The sequence below is a fragment of the Dicentrarchus labrax genome, unplaced genomic scaffold (assembly GCF_905237075.1).
Source record: "Dicentrarchus labrax unplaced genomic scaffold, dlabrax2021, whole genome shotgun sequence".
NCBI classification, from domain to species: Eukaryota; Metazoa; Chordata; class Actinopteri; family Moronidae; genus Dicentrarchus; species Dicentrarchus labrax.
The window spans coordinates 2,261-20,836 of NW_026136873.1; the positions used below are offsets into that span (position 1 = coordinate 2,261).

The 18,576-nt window shown below is 44.8% G+C and overlaps 2 protein-coding genes and 2 pseudogenes across 2 annotated transcripts; 2 read left to right on the forward strand and 2 right to left on the reverse strand.

Annotated features, from left to right (window-relative positions):
* The first annotated feature begins 295 nt into the window (after nucleotides 1-295).
* LOC127360326 (complement C1q-like protein 2) lies at nucleotides 296-4,580 on the forward strand (annotated as a pseudogene).
* A 2,100-nt stretch (nucleotides 4,581-6,680) lies between these two features.
* LOC127360325 (E3 ubiquitin-protein ligase RNF26-like) lies at nucleotides 6,681-7,060 on the reverse strand (the record flags this gene model as incomplete). The annotated part of the gene is made up of 1 exon (XM_051394714.1): nucleotides 6,681-7,060. A coding segment is annotated over one exon (339 nt), but the record flags the coding sequence as incomplete, so codon positions are not given.
* A 24-nt stretch (nucleotides 7,061-7,084) lies between these two features.
* Nucleotides 7,085-9,200, reverse strand: LOC127360327 (E3 ubiquitin-protein ligase RNF26-like; annotated as a pseudogene).
* Nucleotides 9,201-10,188: 988 nt separating this feature from the next.
* LOC127360328 (histone H4-like) lies at nucleotides 10,189-10,565 on the forward strand. The gene has a single exon (XM_051394715.1). It carries the CDS (start codon nucleotides 10,233-10,235, stop codon nucleotides 10,563-10,565), a length of 333 nt encoding a protein of 110 aa, XP_051250675.1. The 5' UTR covers nucleotides 10,189-10,232.
* Nucleotides 10,566-18,576: the final 8,011 nt, after the last annotated feature.

Here is an 18,576-nt window from a genome sequence, read left to right on the forward strand (position 1 = left end):
TCCTTCTTCACTCAACACAACACTTAATTTCTGTAATGGCTCTATATATATATATATATATATATATATCCTCAATCTGACAATGGCTGAGAATAAATCATGTGAAATGGGGATAAGGAAATATTCCTTGTCTGTGGCGCTCCACCTCCCTCACCTTCACGCCTTTTTGCTGTACTACATAAACCTCACACCGGTTCTACAGAGGACACAGTTCACCTGTGTAAGCTGCCAGTGTGACAATGAAGATCACTGTGATTTTCTCCCGTTTGCTGCTGCTGGTCTGCTCTGGCTCCAGATCAGAATAAGACGGAGGCAGAAAAAGAAATTCTTGCACAGCAGATCACATCCCTACAGTCTTTACCACAAGACATCCTTGCTGTGCTGAGAGAGATGGCTGTTACTTTGACTCAACAGAAGTTTGACATGAGATTGCTGCAAACAGAGAATAAAGGTACAGTAATGAGAGTAATGAGAGAAGGAATAGCATCAGGAACCCTTCCATAGGAATTACTGTTGTTTTACAAGGGAATCAATGTCATAGCAGTTCATATCCAAAAGTATAGAAAGTGCAAAAAAGTATTCAAAACAAATCACATTAACAAATTTATTTCTCCTCTTTTTCAGAGCATGCAGCAAAGCTGGAGCGACAGGAGACTGAGTTGAAGAAGCAGGAGACTGAGTGTAAGAAGCAGGAGACTGAGGTTGACAAGCTGAAGCAACAGCTGAAAGGTACTGTGTGTGAAATCATCATGTCTGATTATTTGTATAACAAAAATGTAATGTATCTTACAACACCAATACTACTACTGTGTGGTATAAAAATTTATTAACCAGAATATTATTTACTCTCAAATACCATAATATCAAGTATTGAAACTGATAACTGCTGCCATAATTAGTACGTGCATGTATTGGAGAAAGTGTTTATGATTTCTACCAGCTGCTTCTGCTCCTTTGAGATTTATAGGACATTTCATTTTACAAAATTCAATCATGATGACCAACTTTAATTTCTAACCTATTTAAAGTTGTATTTGTCCTGATGCACCACCTACAGATGGACGTCCATCAAATTCTTAACAAGTGAGAATTGTCCAGAATAAGAGCTTTATAACTTGGTGGTGCTTTTATGTTGAACATATTCCCTGGGGAATTATACATATGATATCCTTTGTATGTGTAGTATTTTAGATATTGATGAATTTATGTGAACATTGATAGTCATTCAACAAAGAAATCATACAATAATCAATATTTCAAAAACTGTACAATAATTTATCACCAAGTTGGAATACATTAAATAATCTCTTACACATTCTGCCAGAATAAGAACTAGAACCATGTTTCTAGCTAGTATGCATATGTTCAACTGTCAAACATTAGTTTGATTAGAGATAATTATTAGGGACCGAGCCAGCCACCCGCTGGAGGCCCCCTATTGCATTTGTTATGTTTCTTATTATTATTTTTAGCCCCCTTTGACTGCATTTTTGCCCCCCTGAACATATACGAAAACTCAATTTTATTTGGCAAAATTGTCAGGCCTGGTGAATACGGGCATATTCTATGCGTCGTTTTCGGGTTGTCCACTAGGGTGGCGCTACTATCATAAAAAATGCGCTTAGGGCTAATAACTTCTGCATAGTTTGTCGCACATTCAAAAACCTTATATCCACGCGTTTGGTGAATAGAGCTGAATCTTCCGATATAGGCCACGCCCACTTCCGCCTAGAATTTTTCTCCACTAGAGCACGAAATGTTCATAAACTACTCCATCTACTCCAAACTACTCCTACTCCGTGTTCCCCCATGCGCTTTGTCTGATTCGCACAAAATTTTTCACGTAGCATCTGAGGAGCCTCATAATAAAAAAAGTGATTAAAAGAATTTTGATATTTCAAAAACCAGCACGTTATAAAATTAGTACTTCCTGTGAATTTTTTGTCAAAAAAGGAAGTGGACCATTTCTCCACATTGGTATGTCCGATTGAAACCAAGCTTGAGTCCATAGTTCCCCATGTCTTCCATAGGCATCTTGCACAGTTTCAGGCCATCGCCACCATTTTGATTTTGATTTTCACTTTGGCGAACTTTTCGCATTGTATTTTGAAACGAACTCCTCCTAGGGAATTTATCGGATCTGCTTCAAAATTTGTGAGTACACTCAAAAAATGGTGCTCATTAAAAGTTGTGCTATTAGACTGTACGTTGAACGGCGTGTCTGTGGCATCTTGTCGATTTTTGAATTCTGTCGTCCAACAAACTGATTGAAAAGTTGAGCTGTGACTGTACATCAAACCGCGTGCCAGTGACAGTGTCCTCATAACTTCAGCTTACGTGGTCCAATCTTAATGAAACTTCACGTGTTTGATAACACTCTCGCCTTGAACATGTCTACATGACAACATTCAGACATAGTGATAGCACCATCTACTGGCAACAGGAAGTAAGAGCTGCGCGGCGATTTTGAGCTAATTTACGTGAGATTTTCATGTTTTGGTCCGCACGTGTTACGACGGCATGCGACGTGGGCTGCAGCATGCCCCGAGTTGCGTGGAGTGCGAGGTCCCGCCCAACGCTGCTTGCAGCTTTAATTTTGAGATTGTTTTTCAAAATTAGCAATTCAATATTTAAATCTTTTAAATCTGAAATATGTTCAAAATTTAATGTATGCTAAAATACAAAAAAACATTAAAGCTGCAAGCAGCGTTGGGCGGGACCTCGCACTCCACTGCTGCAGCCCACGTCGCGTGCCATCGTAACACGTGCGGACCACATCATGAAAATTCCACGTAAATTAGCTCAAAATCGCCACGCAGCTCTTACTTCCTGTTGCCAGTAGGTGGCGTTATCACTATGTCTGAATATTGTCATGTAGACGTGTTCAGGGTGGGACTGTTATCAAACACGTGAAGTTTCACTGAGATTGGACCACGTACGCTGAAGTTATGAGGACGTGTTCAGGGCGAGACTGTTACAGAATATATGAAGTTTATTGGAGATTGGACATTGCACACTGAAGTTATGAGTGCTGTTTTGTGGCGAATCCGGTGAATTCGACAAATCGTCACTGGCACGGTCATTTCATGTAACTCAGCTCAAAATCGCCGTGCAGCGCTTACTTCCTATTGCCAGTAGGTGGCGCTATCACTATGTCTGAATATTGTCTTGTACACGTGTTCAGGGCGGGACTGTTATCAAGCATTTGAAGTGTGGAGCCGATTGGACAATGTACACTCAAGTTATAGTGAATTCGTGTTTTGTGGCGGTACATCAAAATTTCCCACCACCCCACACACCAATCAGCTATAGCATTATGAGCACTGACAGTGAACACTGATTATCTGGTTATCAGGGCTCCTGTCATTGGGGGGGTATATCAGGCAGACAGTGAACATTTGGTCCTCAGAGTTGAAGTGTTAGAATCAGAAAAATGTGCAGCGTGAGGATCTGAGTGACTTTGACAAGAACCACATTGTGATGGACGACTGGGTCAGATCATCTGGAGAGGTGTCAGTTAGACCTCCAGTGTACTGCTGATGTGCCCCTGAGCAAGGCACCCAACCCCTAACTGCTCACAGTGTCCCTACATGGCAGCCCATCACTCCACCATCTCTCCACATTTGCATGTCTATAAGCCCTCCATATGCATGATTTTATTTCAGGCCAGTGTGTAAAGTAAGAGTGAAAAAGAATTTCCCCATTGGGGATTAATAAAGTATATCTTCTTCTTCTTAATGTGGCTGATCGGTGTATATATATTGCTCTCTCTCTCTCTCAGTTGGGCAGGTGGCTTTCTCAGCCTCTCTGTTGGCTACAGGCAGCGGATATGTCGGACCCTTTCCCACATTCACTACTCTGATCTTCAAACATGTCGATACAAACATTGGAAAGGCCTACAACCCACACACAGGTACCTGAACTCTGTTATTTTTACCTATGCTGATGTCTAATGTTGCAACAGTTTAATTTTCATTTAAAAAGACTAAAAACAAATGTTCAACAGGTATTTTCACTGCACCAGTGAGAGGAGCCTACCACTTCGAGTGGTACATAGGAACATATGGAGGTCACCAGGCTTCAGGAGCTGTGTTGGTCAAGAACTTGCAAGAAATTGTGACTGCATATGAACATCAGACATCAGGTTATGGGACTACTTCTATGGGGGGTTACACTGCTCCTAGAGGTTGGAGATGGTTGTGTTTCTGCGTCTGTTGGCTAATACAAAGGTGTACGATAATAGTCATCAATATACCGCCTTCAGTGGTCATCTGCTTTTCACCATGTAAGACAGAAACTCTTCCTCTTTTCCTTTAAACTCTTGAACAGTTCTTCCTCTGAACTGATCTCAAATGTAATCTGATAATCTTGAATCACTGTAGTAATGTATAGTGAACTTCTGATTTTCCTTTATATAAAAGCTGGATGACAGAGAAGTGCAACATCAATTTATACAAATGAAAATCTTTTATTATTATTAAAGCAATCTAACATACAGGTAGCTTTTCTTTTCAAATTTGAAAGTGATACGTTTTTCTGATGCTTTTGTCTATAATAAAATAATAAACATACAATTATAATACTGTGTGGACATTTCTTTATTGTGTGGTTTCAACTTTCAATATCATACTGAAGGAGGAGGAGACCTCTGTGGATCATTGGGCTCCCGGTAGAAACCTCCTGAACCACGAACACTGAAGGAATCCTAACCGGGAGAAGCTGACTGCAATGACGCCAATGGTGGTGAAGACAACAACTCCCATGATCCCACGCTGCTTCACCACCTCATCACACTTTATATTTTTCTTATTGTTTTAATGTGAGAGACCCCCAGTGGCAGAAATCACAGACTGTAGCTTAACTGTCTGCACATTGTTGTCCACACACAATAAATCTTGTGCAGCTAAACTAAGAGTGGACATCTGGGAGGACGAATGCTGGATGAGTTGTGTGAGAGAAATAAAACTAAAGATGAACATTTGTTTGGGAAATCCTGCTCTTTTGGTGTGGAGAACGTTTGAAAACTCCTATTTAGGATATTTTAGGATTTGTAAGAATGAGAACAAAATAAAGCCCTGTTTAATAATTCAATTATTATCTGTTAAATAAATCTACCATTAACTAATTAAGGCATGTTATATTAATTAAAAATGTTCAAAATTATAAAATTAAATCAACTTAAACATCCAGTGCAGATATTCAGTCTTCCACATATTTGATGACTTTTATATTTTTTAAATACATTAAAATATGAACAAAACATCCTTACATACACTTTACCAGTGCCTGAAATGGGCCAGTACTCACCGGTACTGAGAACCCCGCGGCCATACTCACTAATGAGGACGTCTACGGTAGATATTAGGGACGATACCAGATGAAATTCTCGATACCAATTGAGTACCACGATAAAAAATGTCCCACTCGGAGCTTTTTTCCGATCCAATACAGATGAAAAGCTCCGCAGTGAATTAACAAAAGCAATCAAGCTGTTCCTTAATGTTTTATACATATTGTATTATTATTAATGCAACTTATTTCATATATGTTTTATACTAAATAACTAGTTGGCTTTAAAATAGCCTAACAAACTCTCTTTGTAATCTTTTCAGATCTGGAAGGAATTTCTCTTTAAAGCTGTCCTGCAGAGTTTGTTGCTTCAGTTCATCTTTTACCTGAGTTACCTGAACCAGCTGTATCCTGCTGTTCATTTTTCCTCGTCTGTACATCCTGTGAGCGGGTTACGTTGCTAAATTACTTGTTTGTGAGACTCTGTTGCACTTGCAGTGGCGTAGTGAGTGTGCAGGTTTTCAATATCTTGGCATCGACTTGGTAGCGAACTATCGGCTCTCGTGACATCCCTAGTAGATAATAAATAAATAAATAAACTGTACAGGGTTGAACTGAACGGGGTACTGGCAGCTTTTTTGGTTCAATTCAGGCACTGATTTTTACACAAGTACAAAAACAATTGCAGCAAAGTCTTTGGCACAAATCCTCGGCTGTATTAATCCAGTAATAATCAGCAGCTATGAACTTCTTACATATCAAGAGACTTCACAGCTTCTCTGTTGTTTTGGCTTTTTAAAGCTGATGGCAAACATAAATAAGATAAATATATTTCGGTTTTAAGATTAAACGTCAGCGCACACAAATACTGTTGAGTAAAGTTAGAAATGTTTCCTGAACAAAGAATAAAGACACATAGTATTAGTTGGCACAGTTCACTAAAGACCATCGACATATATAAAGACACACGAAACGACAACTCCCCTAAAGTGAAGCCAAAATATCTCGACTGCTTCCTGGTGGCAGATGCAACATCAGATAAATTAAGGATGCAGAGCTTTTATTAAAATGCAAAACATTTTCATTTAAAAAAGCTCCACTTTCTGTGTAAACAGAGCCTAAAAAACCATCACAGTGCATCACATCCACAGATGGTTCCTGTCGTTTTAGGTCGTTCAAGTTTGTTTTTAATCTGTCATTTGAAGGCGGTTTCAGTTGAGCCCGGCTCGGGATATTTTGGTTTCATATTTGAACAGTGGCAGGAAGTGGAGATGCGACGTCCATCTTTTATATGTCCATGAGTTTGACACTGACCAACTATTAATTATTTTACAGAAATAAACAACTATATCGCAGAGAGTCCGTTATTATCCAAGATATTCTGCTTTTCGTGTGCTTCAGTTTGCAGCTTGTATCTCTGGTCCACCGGCCGTCAGAGGAAGACGTCCAGGGTCTGCGTGATGGACTGCCGGCAGAGCGGACAGCAGCGCTGCTGGACGTGTCGGCGCTGGGTCAGGATGTCGGCGCAGTGCCGGCAGAGGCAGAGGTGACGGCAGGGCAGCAGCAGCACAGTCTTGCTCAAGTCCTGACAGATGACGCACTTCTTCCTCTCCTCCTGCTCCTTCAGCAGGCTGAGCAGCTCGCTGTCAGTCGAAGAGCTGTCGCCGTCCACCGGAGTACAGTTCAGCCGCGATGTACCAATCCTGCTGCTGACGCTCGCTGACTCGTCGTCCAGCTGATCCTGAGCTGCGGAGGGTCTGGCTGGGTCGGTTCACTCGCTGGCGGCAGGTCGGTCTCAGCGACTGAAGCGTCGGTGTGCGGGAGCCTCGTTGTACTGTGTGCCGCCCCGATTGGCCACAGCTTGTTCGAGTATCGTCCACGCTCCCAGGAGAGCATTGACCAAACGGAGGCTGAGGCGTCCGGCGAGGACAGGAAGTCTGGGGTTCAGTAACAGCAAAGCCACTGAGATGATGAACGCGGTGATGAGCAGGCCGTGTGAGTCCACCATGAACACAGTGATGAAGACACGGCCCAACGCTCCCAGGAAGTCCAGAAGCAGCTGGCAGGGCGCCCACAGCAGCACCGAGGCACCGACCAGACAACTGTACAGGAAGGTCAGGCGCAGTCAGAGCCAGCTCCAACACTTTGTGCACGGGGTCCGCCACCACCTCTCCCAGACGCCCGCCAACACAGACAGACAGTTCTGCGTGCCGATGAGGACGATAGTTGACCACCGTGTTGACAAAGTAGAGAACGAGGCTGAGCGCGATGCAGAGGCCTTCGCACGTCTGCTCGCAGGACGCAGCTCCCTGAAATAAACCCACGGTGAAGCACGTCCTCCTGACTCGCCACGCCACGTGACAGGAGAGGTGTCCCACCATCTTGAAACTCTCAAACACTCCTCCCAGCGTCTGCAGCCAGCCCTCCACACCTGCAGCGCTCCCGCAGGCGGCGCGCTGGAGACGGCCTCAGTGGCGGCGAGGAAGGAGAAAAGAGCAAAGTTCCAGCATTCGACCAGAGAGGAGCCGCTCAGGACGGCCAGGCGTGTTGTGGAGGGAGCGCCGCGCGCCGGACAGGAAGCGACACAGCCAGCTGAACGTCCTGACGACCAGGTCGAGCAGCAGGCAGCAGGCGTCCACACATCCTCCAACAGCAAGAGAGACAACGTTCACTTCGTCCATAGTCGGCTGCAGGCGAGAGAAGAAGAGTGACAGTGTGTTTGATGAGTAAAATATTTATTACATTTATTAAAATTATTTAAAGGAAAAATCTACAAATCTTCACATTTCAAACTAATGGATTAAAGGACATTTTAAAAAGTTCCCTTTGTACAATCTAAAGTAGAATATTTCCCTCTGAGGTTCAGTGGAGTTCAGGTAGAAAGCAGTAGAGTATATCAGACTCTCTGCAGCGACCTCTGGAGGCAGGAGCTGCTTTCTACAGGACACAGCAGCTTCATAAAGATTCAACTGGGACTGAAATGTGCTTTGTACACAGGTGTGAATGTTAACCTGCAGCTAAACTAACGACAGAGCAAATAAAGGACCCATAAAGCTCTTTGTGTTGGTGATTTTGGACTATTGCGGTTAAACATCAGACTAATACACACCCAGGATTTTATACATATTAAATCAATGGAACATAAACCCAGACACAAATATACTTTCTGTACTTATAAGCTGATATATTATGTTAGTTATTGACATCTGTTTTAACTTAAGTATAAAATAAATACATAAACACACACTAATGTTTAAAACGGTGCTCCAGTCAAATCTGTGTCTTATTTAAGCGAAAGGAGACAAATAATAAAGGACAAGCAACCCACTTCTTTAAGTTTAAAATCTAATTAAACGAGTATTATTGTGTATAATATATATGCCGAATTTCAGATAAGCTTTCGCCGATTCAGATGAAGTATTTATTTCATATTTCTGACATTTGTTTGTTCTTGTAAACTTTAAATTGTCAGAATTCTTAATGGAGTTTGGTATTGAAACGCAACTTTAGATCCGCGCTAACTAAGAAACGCACAGTGAAGCTGAGGCCGCAGATTGGAGCTCATGTTCACGGTGAATGATTAAGCACATTAAAGTCTTTATATTTATATTTATATTTATATATTATCTTTATGTCTGAAGCCCTCAGTGTGTGTCCGCTAGCAGCCACATGCTAACGCTGCTAGCAGACCCCACCCATTAGCGTTAGCTCGGTAGAAATAAACATAAACAAACTTCAGAGGAACAATCTGTTTATGAGCGTTTGAAGTAAACAAGTCTCACCGTGACAACATGACGCAGAGAGATTTAATCACTGGCGCGTTTAAAGAAAACTAGTTTTAACATAAGTCACTAATATTGTCTTCTTCGGCTTATTATTATTCTGCTGCTGCTGCTTCTTCTTCGTTGTGACAATTGACGGTTCGTAAACCAACGGAAATGGATCACAGCGCCACCTGCTGTATCGGAGTGATTCAGCAGGTTTTAATTAAAACAATATTAAACGTATACAGGAGCTCGTGGACAATAAATATTTATAATACTGATTAATTACAGTTTATTTACTTTTATCGGATCACATCCCAGCTTTATTGTTTTTATCAATAATGTAAAAACATTTTGTTTGTGAAAGATTATTCTGCGTTATGTCCTTTAATTGCACATTGTGTTCTCTGTGTATATTTTCCTCTAATATATAATCAAATCTATTCATAATTATCTAAGAGAATATTTTATAGTTGTGGTAAAATATCTGTAATTATCTTTATTAGTCAGATTCAAGGTTTCCCCCAAAAAATTAAAATAATTGTCTAAAATAACTAATTTTATGTCCAAAAACTTCTTCCTACCAAGTTCAGTTTTTCTGTATTTCTATAACTGCTGAGGTTCTTCTGAACGACTGCGTCTCTGTGTGAGCTATAGCTTAATGATAAAAACCCTCATTAAATGCTGATATCAACTTATTGATCATATTTGCTGCAGTCTAATAATATGTGTTATTGATTGTTTTGCCAATAGATCGACCTTCTCATTTCCTTCCACTGCTACATGAGCAGGAACCCAAAGGAAACATTCAGTCCCCCTATAATGTAACACATATTGTATTAATTCAAGCACTGGTTAGATTCACCACCTTTAATAAGAAAATAACACCTTTATAAAATGAGTGTGCGGACCTCCATAACAACGTGCTGAACGTCCACCGATAGTCTGAGACGATTAATCAGAAAATAATTATGTAATATTTTTATGTAAAATATCAATAAAGTTTATTTTAAAAAAAGAAGATAAAAACACAATCATTCCTAAAATAAATAAATAATAAAAGAAGTAAAGCTGCCTACTACCCGCTGCCTGTCCTCTGTTACGTCCGCAGTCAGGCTGTAAATAGTGACGGTCGAGCAGCATCCACTCATTCACCGTTGACTAACCGACAGTAAGAAAATGTCTGGCCGCGGAAAAGGAGGCAAAGGACTCGGTAAAGGAGGCGCCAAGCGTCACCGTAAAGTTCTCCGTGATAACATCCAGGGAATCACCAAACCCGCCATCCGCCGTCTGGCTCGCCGTGGCGGTGTGAAGCGTATCTCCGGTCTGATCTACGAGGAGACCCGCGGTGTGCTCAAGGTGTTCCTGGAGAACGTGATCCGTGATGCCGTCACCTACACCGAGCACGCCAAGAGGAAGACCGTCACCGCCATGGACGTGGTGTACGCTCTGGAGAGGCAGGGCCGCACCCTGTACGGCTTCGGGGGGTTAAAGCTCATCCAGACCCGCTGATAACGAACCAAAGGCTCTTTTAAGAGCCACACACTTTATCTGCAGAGCACAGTCCTGATTTATTATGAGAATTTGTAACTTATGTTGTCACAAGATCAGTGTTTATTGGAGTTCAGGCTTTAGAGAATCAGTTCTTTTGTCTTGGTTCACTAAAGAGTTGCCTCTCTGCCCTTTTTGCTTAAATAAATTAATGGCAAATTGAGTAAAATTCTCCATATACATAAATTATATCTATGTTTATTGATTACCAATAGTGTTAAATGATATTTGCTATAATGGAGGTTTTTGTTAATACACTTGTGTGTAACAGGGTGTTAATTTTATGAAATACAAAAATAAAAACACATTCCCGTGTGACGGAAAATTTGCAACTGCATACAGTGAAACACAACACAATATAAATTAAATGTGCTGAAGAAAAGCAGCATTCAGGCGAGTCTGCCGTTATGTGTTAGAGGTTGGTAGAAAGAACACTGAACCACCAGCTCAGAGGGTCTGCACTGGAACAGGGATCTCAGCTCCACCATTACATCTGCTGATAGGTTCCCTGTAGTTGCTCCAAACAGCAGAGATGCTTGTGGGTTCCCCTTGTTCGTGTTCTGCTACCTTCTTCTCCTCTTTGCCCCCCGGTAGTGAAAGTGACGTTAGTTACGTATTGTAACTCCAGATTCTATGAGTATAGGCGCAGCCCTCTAAGAGCTATCGCTATTGGGTTTGTCCCTCACGCTCCTGCGCAGTACTGACAAAAAATAGTCCACGCCCACCCACGGGGGGCCCCACCTACACAGTGTATAAATATCCGTGTTAACATACAATCAGCTCCCAAAAAAGAGAGGCTTTTCTTTTAGCCACAGGGAACCAGTGGGGCCCCTAGCTTAGAGGGCTGCGCCTATACTCATAGAATCTGGAGTTACAATACGTAACTAACGTTCTATTTCTGTAGGCCACCCTCTAAGAGCTATCTCATTGGGATAAGGGCGTAGCAGGATATAGTCTATGCCACACTGGTTCCACACTGATCATAAGCACAGACATACCCGCCACTTGAAATAACCACAGCTCCATCCACGCCCAACCAATACGCTGTACGTAATAACGCAGTCCACATTCCTCAGAATGTACTGAGGGAGAAGTTGGGGGAAATCAAACCTGCTGTGATGAATGGAGACGAGCGTTACGTACTGTAACAGTCCGAATGAAGAGCAGAAACGAAATAACACATGAGGAATGATGAAGTCTCGCATTGCAACAGGGGGAGCAAAGTAGAGACAGGAATGAACACATCACTGTGACAGAACACTCAGAACAGAGTGAGTCATGGAGAACTGCGACACATCCCGCAGATAAAAGCGAATAAAAGACCAGGGGGAAGACCAAGATGCCGCCGTGCATATGTCTTCCACCGTCATTCCTCCACGTAAAGCTGTGGAGGACGCGGTTCCCCTGGTAGAATGCGCCCCTGATGCCCCCCGGGGTCCGACCCCGAGGCAATATAAGCCTGCGCAACCGCCTCACACAGCCAGTGTGACAGGCGCTGTGCAGACAGAGGAAGCCCCATAGAATGATCTCTGTAATGAACAAAGAGACGTTGAGAACGGCGTGAAGAGGCCATGGTGCCACATAGCATGACAGAGCGCGCACTGGACAGAGAAGATGGGACATGGCTTCTTCCTCTGATCTGTGAGGAGGGGGAAGAACCCCTTCAGCGTTATCACTCTCGATCTGAATAAACTGGTGATGCTTTTAGGAGTAAAAGCTGGGTTCGGACGCAGGACAGCTGAGCTGCCATCTCCCTGTATTCTCAGGCACGATGGAGCCACAGAAAGACCAGATAAATCACTGACTCTTTTCGCAGATATCAGAGCCAAATGGACAGAAATTTGAGCGGAACCTGATCCAGCGGTTCAAAGGGAGGTTTAATCAGCGCGTGTAAAAACCAGCGCCCAAATCCCACTGAGGAGTAAAGGAGCGAGACACAGGTCGGTGTCTCCGCACACCTCTCAGAAAACACTTCAACAGCGGATGACTGTAAACTGATCTGTCACCAAAGCCTTCGTGACAGGATGAAACAGCCGCAGCATAAGTCTTAACCGTGCTGAAAGCCCAGATTCCTGTCAACCAGTGTTTGCAGGAAAGAAAGCACGTGAGGCAGAGGACACGCAGTGGGGTCTAAACTCCTCTCTACGCACCAGTGCTGAAAGGCTGCCCACTTTGCCGTGTATGACACTCTAGTAGACGCGGCCTGAGAGAGACCCAACCTCTCTAAACGTTCCCGTTCAGAGGCCAGGCCCATAACCGCTGCCCCAGTACTGGGTAACTCCTGATCGCCCCTCCTGCCTGTGAGAGCGCGTCCCCGCGCCACGGCAGTTCCCAGGGGAGGCCCTGACACTAGCCGCCGCAGACACGGAAACCATGACGCACTCGTGCATTCTGGGGCTATCAGAACCATGGACAGTCGCTCCTCCCGCACGTGGTCCAGAACCCGAGGGATGAGCGGAACCGGTTGGAAAGCGTACAGAAACATCCTGGGCCAAGGACGATGTGCAAACGCGTCCACTCCCAGCGGAGGATTGTCCCGTGCGCTCAGGCTGGAACCACAGGTCGCACTGTGTGTTCCCGAAGCAGCAAACAGATCCACTTGGGCTCTGCCGAATCTGCTCCACACCTCGGCAACCAGCTCGGGATGGAGGCTCCCCTCTACATGACGGGGCCTCCCCTCGACATGACGTCCGCACCTCTGTTCAGTACGCCCGGTATATACACTGCTCTGATGGACAGACAGTGTGCGTGCGTCCAGCATAAGAGCTGTCTCGCTATGTTTAGCAGCCGAGCAGATCGAACCCCCCCCTGGCCCCGGTTTATGTACGCTGCTGTGGCTTTGTTGTCTGTGCGAATCAGCACGTGCTGATTTGCGCAGCACAGGGGCAAGTGCTGGACCCCTTTCCACACTGTGAGAAGTTCCAGTGCGTTTATCTGGAGGGACACGTGAGCTGGCCACCGGCCGCCCACTACCTGAGACAGACACGTCCCCCCACCCTGAGAGAGATGCATCTGTGAACACCGAGATATGCGACGTAGCTCTGCCCAGGGAACCCGTCCGACAGGATGCGGGGATTTCTCAGTAAGCCAGATCGGGGCCCACGGGAGGGAGGAACGGAGATCATTCTTCTCCGGTGACCTTGCACGGGGGGTCGATATGTAAACGAATAAACCATCTCTGTAAACGCCTCATGTGGAGGAGACCCAGAGGAACGACCCACGTGAGCCGCTGACATCATCCCCAGCAGCCGCATGGAGAGATAGCGCTGTCACCACCCGGGAGAGGCGACACGCTGCAACAGGGCTGTCAGAGCAGCCACTCGCTGCTGTGATAACCGTGCTGTCATGCTGGCAGAGTTCAAGTCCACACCCAGGTACGTGATGGACTGGGAGGGGAAGAGAGCTTTTCTTCCAGTTTATGGTGAAGCCCAGGTTTGACAGATGTGACAGCAGTTCTTTCGTTTGCACCAGAGCTTCTTCCTCGGAGCGGTAGCTAACAGCAGTAGATCGTCCAGATAAAACAGCACCTCATCCCTCCTTTGTGTAGCGGCTGCAGAGCTGTTTCCACACATTTCGGAAAGTGCGAGGGGGCCAGGGAGTGACCGAACGGCAGGCGGTTGTACTGGTATTGAACCCCTGGAATGAAACGCAGGAACTGCCTGTGTTTTGGAATGATGGGAACGTGAAAATATGCGTCTTTCAGACTCACTGACACACAGTAATCTCTCCGAGACGCACACATCCCAGCACTCTCTTGATGGTCAGCATGTGGAAAGTGTCTGACCATTATTGATTTGTTGAACAGGGACAGATCTAGGATGGGTCTCATCCCCCCTGTTTTCTTCGGAACCAGAATAGCGGGAGTAAAAACCCCCCGTTTTCCTCCCCACGAGGAACTCTGGAGATTGCATTTTTACTTGAAGTTCCTGCAACCCGACTGGAGAGCTAAAACGCTGGTCCTGAGATGACAGGACCGTCTTCACAATCCCGTTGAGCGGGGGAGGTGGAGAGGCGAATTGCAGGGGTGTAGCCTTTGCTTATCAGCCTGCTCATCCAGCTATCCATCACACAAACGCGGGCCTGCCACACCGAGGGAGCGCTCAGAGAGCTGGCGTACATTTTCCTGCTTTGCTGTCGTTGCCATGGAAACGAGCTGCGACAGAGCCCTCGCCGCCGTCACTCTGAGGCGGGGAAACCCCAGTAGTGACCCATGGGGGCTGCTGACTAAATCCCCAAGAGCTGCGCTGCAGCGGGGGATTGATCTGAGGCTACATTGAGATCGGATGTAACTGCTGGGACTGTACATCGCCGCTTATTGGGAGCAGGCCCACGAACGGGATGTCGTGTCCTGCCAGCATTCCCTCTCTCTGATGAGAGGAGGGAGCCGCATTTGACAGGCGGTAGTGTGTGTACCTATTGTCCACACGAAGCGCACGGCGGCGATCGTTTGATCGCATAGTCACAAGCGTTGTAGGGGAAAAACTCTGTTTGATAAACAGAGGATGTGTAGTCCTTCAAAACTTCGAGACCGAGCTGTCCACCAACTGGCAGGTTAGGGAGAGCTGGCTCGCTTTGTGGGGAACTTGTGAGATACTACAGTTTCCTCAGCAGAGACAGGTGTAGGTTGTTTGCCCGGTAGGATGTTGCTCTTTAGGGGAAGATGTTTTTGTTTTATTCAAAACAGTCGCCCCAGCAACGTTATCGTCAGTCGCAGCTGCAAGCATTTCCTCTCTTCAGCATTAGTGGCAACATTCAGAACATTAACACACATGTCCCCTCCATCATGTCAGCGTCTCCGGCTCTGTTTCTTCAGAGGCTCAAGGGGAGGATTGGCCCAGCCGAAGCCTGAGCGACCGCCCTTCGGGCCCTTCCATGGAGCCTGCTGACGAGCCTGCTGACCAGCCGCGGAGGGTGGGAAGGGAGGCCGACCTGGCGGGAGAGGAGGAAGCCGGGGCGGTGAGGAGCCGCTCCCGTCACCGCAGGGGTCGCTTCCGGCCCCCGGCTGCCGCTGGGCCCGATTGGGGCTACGGTCATTGAGCGCTGCTGGCGCGCAGGCTGCTGACCCCAGTTGAGTCCACCATGTCCCGGAAACGAGGTCCGAACAGCCCATCCGCGTGGATCGGAGCCTCGAGGAGCTCCCATCTCATGCCTCGGGGATGTGGGTCTGGTCCAGCCACAGGCGATCTGATGGGGCGGTTTCCTGTTGCGGCCGGCGGGACCGGCAGGCCCCGGCGAGCTGCTGCATCCTTTATGATGTCTGGTAGCTCCTTCACCAGTCCGCCGATCGATGGCAGGACGGTGGCCAGAGCGGGAGGGATCCCGGACTTCCGGGATGAGGGGTTAGGGACACGGCCTGTCGCCCGCGCGGAGTGGAGGTTGCCATCTCCGCCGACATGGTTGTAATTCTTCACTTGTCTTTAAGGTGAATCTCAATACTTGCAGCTTGGTGGCTGAAAGAAATGCGGAGCTGATTGTATGTTAACACGGGGATTTATACACCGTGTAGGTGGGGCCCCCCGTGGGTGGGCGTGGACTATTTTTCTTAGTACTGCGCAGGTGCGCGAGGGATAAACCCAATAACGATAGCTCTTAGAGGGCGTAGCCTATACGAAATAGAACCTTTGCTTATCCCCATCAGGACCCTGTGTCCATTACAATGGACGTCACTTGACAGGGGGCTTCTTTTTACTTTTTGCAACATTTAACAGACAAAAATAGGTATGATGTTGTCATATGATGCTGGTATTTTAAGAATTGTTTGGACCCGATGTCCATTGAAATGGATAAGAAAAATAACAATTAAAGGGTTTTGATTAAAAACATTTTTTTTTATTGATTCTCATTTCTGGTTGCATTAAGGATGGGAAAGTCATTATTATATTTTCACAACCTTAAACATAAGGCTAGGTGGGGGAATTTAAAAAAAAAAAAAAAAAAAAAAAAAAAAAAACACAGGCGCTGTGTCATGTTAAGCAGGATGTGTGACCCCTTTGCCGAGGATTTTCTGGCGCAAGACCTGCTCACTTCCTGGTTCCAGCCGGTGATCTGATTGGTGCGGCGTCTGGCAGTCCCAATCATCTACCGCCTTCCTCTATTTAAATAGCTGCCTGTGTTGAACTTAGCAGTTGTGATTTTGCCCTTGATCAATTTGGCCATGTGTATATTGTGCCCTACTGTGGTAAACCTGTTAAACTTCTGTAGAAGCTTTTACTTAGTGATTGACAAGTGTAAAATCTTTGTTTCGGTGTTGCCTTTATCTGGAGAACTAAAAAGGAAATTGGGCAAGGATCTAGGTGGGGGGTAACTGACACACACCTGTACATTGATTTTATGTTAGACACACTAGGTTTTAGAGGGAATTGCTTAGTTTGTGTTTTTGATTATTGATGACGGGTCAGAGTTTTGTTTAAAAACATATTTTCAATAGCGCCACCATCTGGTTGGTTATTAAGCATTTTAAATTCCAAGACTTAAAGAAAATAAATAAATCACCACAACCTACAGAGCGATTATTCTTTCAGAACATCCACTGAAGTGTGACGACAAAATCCACAGACACTGATCGCATGATAGATATCACATATCTCAAATCCTGTTGAGATTGGTTAAATGAGTCTGCAGTGACTATAAATGGCTTACTGTAATTATTATTGTATGCACAAAATGCTCTACTTTGCCAAATATTTCATAAAACACCTGCGATCAACAAACAGAAATATCCCAGTTCTTTGGCGTCGCTGTCTCATGTTGTGTGAAGGTTTGCACAAAGTTTTGTCCACCCAGTCAATGATCCAGAGGTTGTTAATAAAGATTTGATTGAGTCCATTTGACAACAAGTGCAGTGGCTACAAGACAAAGGTCTGTATGGTTTATTTGATTAATATAATAGTAACAATAATTATATGACTGATAACAATGCTATTATTAATATTAACTTTATTTAATACGTTTTGGTGAAGACCGAATATCTGACACATTTTGTTGCAGACACAAAATACCACAAAGAGAAAAAAACAACCACAAAACATACATATGAAAACATACCAATGAGTTTTATATTCTGTTTTCAGGAATAGATCCTGCTAAATGTTACTCACTGGACCTTTAAACCAAAGTAAAGCAGTCACAGAAATATGAGTGAAAGTGAATTTGCTCTGGTTGTTTTCTTTGTGATGTGATCTCAGAGCAGTGTGATGGATCATATTTCACTTTAAAATGAGACGCAGCAGTCAGCTGACAAAGCTCTTTAAAGACATCATCTGAGACCAACCAGGAAACAGGATGTTCCTGTTCAGTTCTCACTGAGGAGAGACACACAGACGGAGAGACAGACGGTAAGATTTACCTTCATTACAAAGCTGTGACTTTAACTGACACATTTTATATTCTTCATGTTGTTGATGGTCTGTTCTGGTTAATTGGGATTGCTTTGTGTTTGTTTATTCTGAGTCTGTCGCCAGAATTAAAAAAGGTGCTAATTCAGGATTAATGGATTGTAATCTATTATGCAGTTTTTCATAAGAAGAGTTTAAGTATCCTGAAGTATTCTGAAGTACTCCAGTTCTTCAACCTGCTGCTGAATGTAAAATCCCTCAAAGACTCAAAGTGAAAGTAACTGAGGCAACTGTTTACAGCAGGGCGGGAACCATAACTGACCAACCTGTTTAACGTGTTGTCTGCTGTTTCCAGCTGCACTCAGAGACAAAATGGCTTCCAGATTAGAGGAGGATTTCTGCTGTCCGGTCTGTCATGAGGTCTTTAGATCCTGTTGTTCTGCTATGCAGCCACAGCTTCTGTAAAGACTGTCTGAAGAGCTGGTGGAAGGAGAAACAAACACGTGAGTGTCCAGTTTGTAAAAGAAGATTGAAAGAATCAGCCACCTTTAAACCTGACTTTAAAGAAGCTGGGTGTGAGAGTTTCTACAGGAGAGAGATCAGAGATCTTCAGAGGCTCTCTGCAGTCTGCACTCTGA

Excerpts from the sequence above, each read along its gene's own strand:
- LOC127360328 (XM_051394715.1), top strand. The coding sequence starts at position 10,233 with ATGTCTGGCCGCGGAAAAGGAGGCAAAGGACTCGGTAAAGGAGGCGCC.